This window comes from Odontesthes bonariensis, chromosome 10 (genome assembly GCF_027942865.1).
Source record: "Odontesthes bonariensis isolate fOdoBon6 chromosome 10, fOdoBon6.hap1, whole genome shotgun sequence".
NCBI classification, from domain to species: domain Eukaryota; kingdom Metazoa; phylum Chordata; class Actinopteri; order Atheriniformes; family Atherinopsidae; genus Odontesthes; species Odontesthes bonariensis.
Genome location: NC_134515.1, coordinates 19,543,974 through 19,551,104, shown reverse-complemented (window position 1 = coordinate 19,551,104; position 7,131 = coordinate 19,543,974). Strand labels below are relative to the sequence as shown.

Genomic DNA, 7,131 nt, shown 5'->3' with positions numbered 1-7,131 from the left:
TATCCTTGTGGGGGAAGTTGGAGTGATAGGGATTTGAATGTTCATCTCTTTCTCAGTCTGATAAGATGGGTTGCAAAGTGTAAAAGATAAGCCTCTGTGTCTGATGTGGTTGAAGTGTGCATGATTGCCTCAGAGCTTTCAACAGTTTTCTGTCCAGCAGGAGGAGACAGAGTCTGAGAATTGTTCATCTGAGTTTTAAGCCATCGAAGGACCTCCTTGTGGTAGGTTGACTCAGAGCTTGGCCATCATTACATTATCTATTTGTGCTGTTGGTCCAGTCTCTAATCTCTTGCAGTAAAATGAATAGTCACCATTACACACATAACGAGGGAAAACGTTGCACATCATCATAGCTCCAAAGAGTTGGAGCCAGCCATCATGTGACATAACAGGCAATCCCTGTGACAGTTGCTCTTACTCTCAGTTCAACGGTGTAAAGCTGAAAAGGTTTCTTTTTTCACATTCTCAGAAGTGTTTCCTTCCAGTCTTGCTAAGACCAGTGACGTCAATAACTGCGTGATGGGTTTGACCATTTCACATGGCCACTGTGAAATGAGCCCCAGTGGCAGCCTTGGTGGCCCTGCTCTGTCCAAGGCAAACTGTGAGCGGTTCCTGCTGTGGCCTTTTGCAGTTCAGAGATTGATGAATTGATTGTGTGGCTGCTGCCAGTGTGTCTGTGCCCTGGGTGAAGGTGTCCCGGTTACCGGTGGGAATCCCAGCTATGGCATCCGCCCTGGGGCTGCTATTGTAGCCATCCTGCAGGGGGCCCTGGGGGCTGGTGGCCCCGGGAGCAGCTCCGACTCACATACTGCTGTCACACCCTTGGAGACACAGCGGCACTCTCCCCTACATGCCCCTGATCGCCTCAGACAAAATGACTCTCTCTGGAGAACAGTGAGTCTACGGCAAAACTACCTGACTCTGCCAAACTTCTCTTGATGGCAGCAGTTTGAAGAGGACAAAAGAGAAAGGCGGTGTGGAGCCATGTCCTTTCCACCTGACTGATCCGTTCATCCTCTGCCTGTATCCACCACTGTTTTAGTTTTAAATGCTAAACGCTGAACAGTTTCACGAAATAGAAAAACACACGAGTTCAGGATCTTGAAGCTGAAAATTTATTTTAAACTCAGTAGATGTTTGGCCCTCATAATGCAGAATAATGTGTGTACAGAGTAGTTACAGACTTCAAGGACGTTTTTCATTCATATGCAAGGATGGCCCTCAAGTTAAATCTGAGTTCAATACATGTATGAAAAGAGATTTAATAATATTTTTCTGTCTGATCTTCAATCAGGACTAGTTAGTTATGGCTTATACGTAATTGGGATTCCATGAAAAGATTACAAAAATGGAATAAAACTAATCAGCCCGGAATAAATTTCTTTGCTGTAAAAGATCACTTTTTTTTCTAGATGAAAAAAATAAATTGATCTTTAAAATGTGGCAACAAATTAAACAAAAGACACGATAGAGCCAGTCCATGTCTGTATTGCCAGTAAGATTGACAGTTTTGACTGAACAAATAGTTGTTTTTCTATTTGTTTTTAATGATGATTTGTGAAAAGTTTAGTTTGTATTCCTTTTTTTTTGTGTGTGTTACCCTAACCCGTTCCTCTATTTAGTGCTCCTGTCGGATTAAGGGAGTAGTAACTCAAAACTTAAACTAATCTTCCATGTGGTCAAATACACCTGCAGTCTGTGCAAGTGCTGATTTTGTAAGGGCAAATTAATTTGACCCACTATTTGCAAAATGGGTTTTGTTTGCAATGAAAAGAGCAAATAAATATTTATTTTATAAAGAGCAATACTTTCAATATTCAATTCTGAAGTCATCCAAAAGTACAAGTGTGATTTGGAACTTGAAGCCTCGAGTGGGCATATACATCAACTGACTTATCTCCTCTGTTAATCAGGTAAATGATTGGATTTACGTTTTGCAAAGGTACAGATGTGTATCCATCAAAAAGTTGAAAAGAGGAAGATGCCCTTTAAAGAGACTTGGCAGGGATATTAAAATTGAGTTTGATCAAAAACAAACAACCATATAAATAAGCAACTGGGGGGGGGGGGGGGGCAAAAAACAACAACTCATGAGACGATGCAAATGTATGTTTTGGTCTTTTATTGATCATTGAAGTGCCAGGAATCATCAAATCGTTGAACAGTTTTGCACCAGTTTGCGTTTCCCCCCTTTTCCCAGTCATAATAAAATCCCACTTTAGTTTTTCATCGAAGATAAATCTCTGGTTTGTGGAAACACATCATCAATTGGAATGTTGAGCAGCCTTGCTTTTCTTCACTTTCGAATTAAAGTCCCCGGAATAATCCTTGAACCAGGGATGCTTAGCCGCCACAATTGTCACAGGTCATTTGCGAGATACTTGAACGCTGGACATTCCCACATACAAACCTGTTATCAAAGAGAAATTAACCACTGGCTAAATAAGGCCACAAAAACTATTTTCACACCAAACTGAACATGACAGATAACACATCATGCTCACACACGCACAAAGCTGCTGTCAGGTACCTGCCAACGCACCGACCTCACTATCTACAGGTGCATCGACCGCACTGTCAACTTAACCGAGAACATCGTGGAATACTTCTCCTGTTACAGAAACATATATACAGTTGCGCTGACATAGAAAAAAAATCATGCTTTTGCATATCAGAAGGTCGTTTGGTAAACTTTACACAAATTCCAAGACATTTATTTGAACAGCATTGATCCAACCAGCAGCAGTGGTGTAGACTAACAAATATAGTCTGAGGAAACAGGCTATTACAGTATAATTCACTTTTATTACAGATCTTGTACAGTATTAACATGCTTTATGATGCAGAATTACGACCATTTATTTCATTTTTTCAAATGATGAAACAGAAAGAAAACTTGCCAAATCTTTTGAGCAAATCGAGCACAAAACTAAATAGGAATAAACATAAAGGATACTCCCTTCAAAATCACAAAGAAAGAAAGGAGACACCATATTTTATACCACAGCAAGTTATTTTGTGCAGCATGATGCACAGAGATCTGGTTAACACAATAAGCTCATGTAACGCAAGGCCAGTTCGGGATGGATGAATCGGGATGACAACCAAAGGTGAGCTCTTCCACGGGATATGGTGAATCCCAGAACTGACTTATAAAGAAAAAATAAACATTCAAAAACCATGTAAGCGCTTGTATTGCCAATCGCATGCCGTGTGGCGTCACCCTCCTGAGAGCAGGCCGATAGCAGCTCTAAGCCACAGAGCTGGTAAAGAGTGCCCGCTCTGTCATCTGCATTAGTTTAGATCTAAACACCTCAAAGAACAAACCTTTATTTAGCGCAACGACTTTTTCAAGCCTGCAAGCCGGTACTGGGATACCAGTAATACTGGGGCCTCTTTTTTTTTTTATTATTCCCTACAGCTGCCTTTACAGTAAATGCACATTACAATATCACGGTTAGAAATCATATGATGAACTTAGAGAATAGAACTAAATAAATAAATAAATAAATTAATAAATCAACAAATAAATTAATTCGGACAAGTACTATATGGAATATCTGCAGAATTTGTGTTACTTACAAGGAAATATAGAGATGTAAATATATATTCAAATAAAATCTGAACTAGTTAAAAGTTTTTCATAAAACTGAGCTCTGAAGAGTATCTTTCAGTGGCAGTAAAAATCTTTGCTTGGAGGATAAACTATGACATTACATTTATCTGAGCCTGTACAAGTAAACTGCTTTCAAACAATATTATAGCATTCTGACATAGAAATTGCACTCCCACTAAACTTTTATGATATTCTTTATCATGTACACCAAGTTCATAGAATCTAGGGGAAGATTGGTCTGCCGCCTGCACGAGTCATTACATTTTCCAAACACATTATATTTTCATGAAAGTCACAGACTGCAAAGAAGGGGAAATTCAAATACCCTCACAGCAACATTATGCTATCATTTCCCAATATTTATGCTTCAAGTTTGTCAAGTGTGAATGATTTAAGTCAACTTTGACACCACTGGTTTGTAAATTATTAAAAATGCTCACCACAAGTCCAAACAGATTCAAATAAATCAAAGCAAGGATAAAAGAAAGAGAAGTATTTGCGGGGGGGGGGTCCATTGAGAGTCACCCCCTGGGAGCTTTTCAGCATTTCCTCTCTATGTAAACACAACAGACCCACTATAAGCACTACCTGGAGCTGGCACCCAGGCTCTTCCCCGCTTTTCTCACCCGGCTCTTCACTTTTTGTTCTTCAGTTGATTGGCCAGCCAGTCCAGGCCCTCGTAGAGGCCGTCCCCACTGGTGGCACAGGTGGCCTGAATGTACCAGTTGCGATGACGTAAGGAGTGCAGGCCCAGCTTGTCTGTGATCTCTGCAGCATTCATGGCATTGGGCAGATCCTGAATAAATAAAAAAATAAAAAAAATCACACGGTACTGAACGGCAGCCAGGAAAGCTTCCACTGAAAACACGTGGACAGGAAGGCGAGAGTACGGGAAAGGAAGTGCAAGGGAGCTGTACCTGTTTGTTGGCAAAGACGAGAAGAACAGCGTCCCGGAGCTCGTCCTCAGCCAGCATCCTCATCAGTTCCTCACGGGCTTCGTTGACCCGCTCACGGTCATTGCTGTCCACCACAAAGATCAAACCTGCAGGAGGTCAAAAAAAAAAAAAAAGCAGGGACAATTTTCAAAAGAGGACCAGATTGGACAGGCTCCGTCAACCCCAAAGTGGCAGACTGGTAAAGGAGGCTGCTGGCCTAGCTCACCCTGCGTGTTCTGGAAGTAGTGTCTCCAAAGGGGACGGATCTTGTCCTGGCCACCAACGTCCCACACAGTGAAGCTGATGTTCTTGTATTCTACAGTCTCTACATTGAAACCTAAACAGAAGGCAAATCAAAATGAGTTCCATAAGATGGACATACCCTGAGACAGATGTTTAACCTGACGCTTATCGTGATCAGTTCTTCCCTCACAGACCGATTGTGGGAATGGTGGTGACGATCTCCCCCAGCTTCAGCTTGTAGAGGATTGTGGTTTTCCCTGCAGCGTCCAGCCCCACCATCAGAATCCTCATCTCCTTTTTGCCAATCAGGCTCTTCAACAGGTTCCCGAAGATGTTTCCCATGATGACTGGTGGCTCTCGCCTCAACTGCAAAAGAACTGTAAAACCGTGCAGTTGACCAGGCTGTTGCCTGCGCGTAGCAGCAAGGCAGGCAAAACAAAGCGTGAACCACATTTAGAAAGTCAAAACCACACTAAAAAAAAAAAAATCCTGTGGCGAGACAGTTGCATTTCAACTTCAAGCATTAGCACCTCATTAGGATTTGAAGCCACCTCAAAAAAACACACCTCACAGGTTGACAGGCTGTTGACCTTACTTTATGTCTAATGATTTTACACACTCTGAGAGTTGGCTGGGGACACAGGCCGCCGCACTGGCTCTCTGTTATGTGGATCGGCTTTCATGCTGTGCAAGGTAAGTATCTTTTCAGCTGTTGGCTGGCAACTGAAGAAATGCCAAAAATAGCAATCAATTCACTCATTATAAGACACACAACAAGGCTGTAAGTGTGTGCGATGCCAATAACTTGAATAGGTGAGAAGAGAAAGGCTTTACATTTGACTGTCTGCGGCCCTTGGTGGTACTGGCCCTTTAACAGGCCAACTCCACCGTTAACTTACGCAAACACATTCCACCTGAGGTGAATTTGGTGATACCAAGACTATTTGAATTAGCATTCAAAAAAAATGAATCAGTCTTCTATGTGTCGGTGGACAACGCATTTTTTTTCTCTCTCTCTCTCTCTCTCTCTCTCTCGAAAGCTTCTTTTTGTCATCACATACAATTCAATTTCAGAGCTTAAAATCGATGCTGTCTCTGAGTATCCATTCATTTCTATGAGGTGTGCAGGCAGGAGCACCTAGCACAGCCCGTTACAGCTGCAGTGGCTGCACATACATCTGTCATTATGCGAGTAACGCTGCAGTCCAAGCAGCTCATGTGTCACACTCTCACAAGGTTCCTTCAGGCAGAGTACGATCATTATTCGACCGCAGTTTGCTGGCTTTTGCACGAGCTAAGCTTTCGGTGATTAAAATAAAAATCAATTTCTTTTCTATAATCCCCGCGTACAGTCACGACAAAACGCACCAGTCGGCCTGATGTCGTCGATAAATTGTCGTTGATTAACCAAGAAAGGTTTGAAGGCGTTTGAAATAGCGACAAAATGTGCCGCGGTCACCTTTAATACTTGAATACATCCGTGAGAATTCTCACCATTTGCATCTCATTCACACTTACCCGTCAGCGGCAGGCAGGATACCAGCTGGATTCAGCAGGCAAACGACTGGATGGTAGTCTCGCGATGACTTGGGGGCTTTAATCATGTGGGTTCTCGCGGTACTTGGGACGCTACGAACGCCTCTAACATTTGACATCCCCGATGACTTGTCAAAAACCAAGAGCAGTGCTGGAGGGCAAGTGCCCGTTACTTGTGTCTCCATGAAACACAACAGGTAATCAAATGTTAAGTCACGTTTAGTCTGCGTTGAGGCTTCACATGCTTTTTCTTATCAAATGTCCATCTTCTCAAGGGAGACAGTAGAATAAGTTGATCTTCTTTTTTTTCTTCTTTTTTTTAAATAAAACCTGTTCCTGAGTTGATTATTTACATTAAGGCATTTAGCAATTAACACATCATCTATCTTAAGCCGCACCAATTTGGATTAATTGACCTGAACACTGGATTAAGCCAAGTTAGAAAATGTTGGTGTTATTTATAGTCAAAGTTCTCTACAGCATAGATTTTTTTTTTACATGTCTTGGTGTAAGTTTGACTGAAATGAAAATAAAGGCAATTTTGAGAATGCCATACATTTTTATTATAGCTGCTATGAAGTAATGCGAATGCAAAACGGGTAATCGTCTATTTAAATTTGGGCTGATGTGCAAAAATTTCAAACAGACAGGAAAATATCTTGGAATCTTGGACATTTGTGTTTTTCACAAGACTGAAAAAAGAAATCATAAGTCTGTCAATCCCCCCCCCCCCCCACACACACACACAAACCTCAAAATTGCCAAGTGCTTGAAATTTTTTTTATTTTTCTTGTGTCTTGC

At 41.7% G+C, this 7,131-nt stretch overlaps 1 protein-coding gene across 1 annotated transcript; it reads right to left on the bottom strand.

The window, feature by feature from the left end:
- Nucleotides 1–2,107: 2,107 nt before the first annotated feature.
- Nucleotides 2,108–6,382, bottom strand: arf3a (ADP-ribosylation factor 3a). The gene is made up of 5 exons (XM_075476763.1): nt 6,313–6,382; nt 4,989–5,171; nt 4,778–4,888; nt 4,534–4,658; nt 2,108–4,412 (listed from the first exon to the last, which is right to left on the bottom strand). The coding sequence occupies exons 2-5, from the start codon at nt 5,134–5,136 to the stop codon at nt 4,251–4,253; spliced, it is 546 nt and encodes a 181-aa protein (XP_075332878.1). The 5' UTR covers nt 5,137–5,171; nt 6,313–6,382; the 3' UTR covers nt 2,108–4,250.
- Between the last annotated feature and the right edge of the window lie 749 nt (nt 6,383–7,131).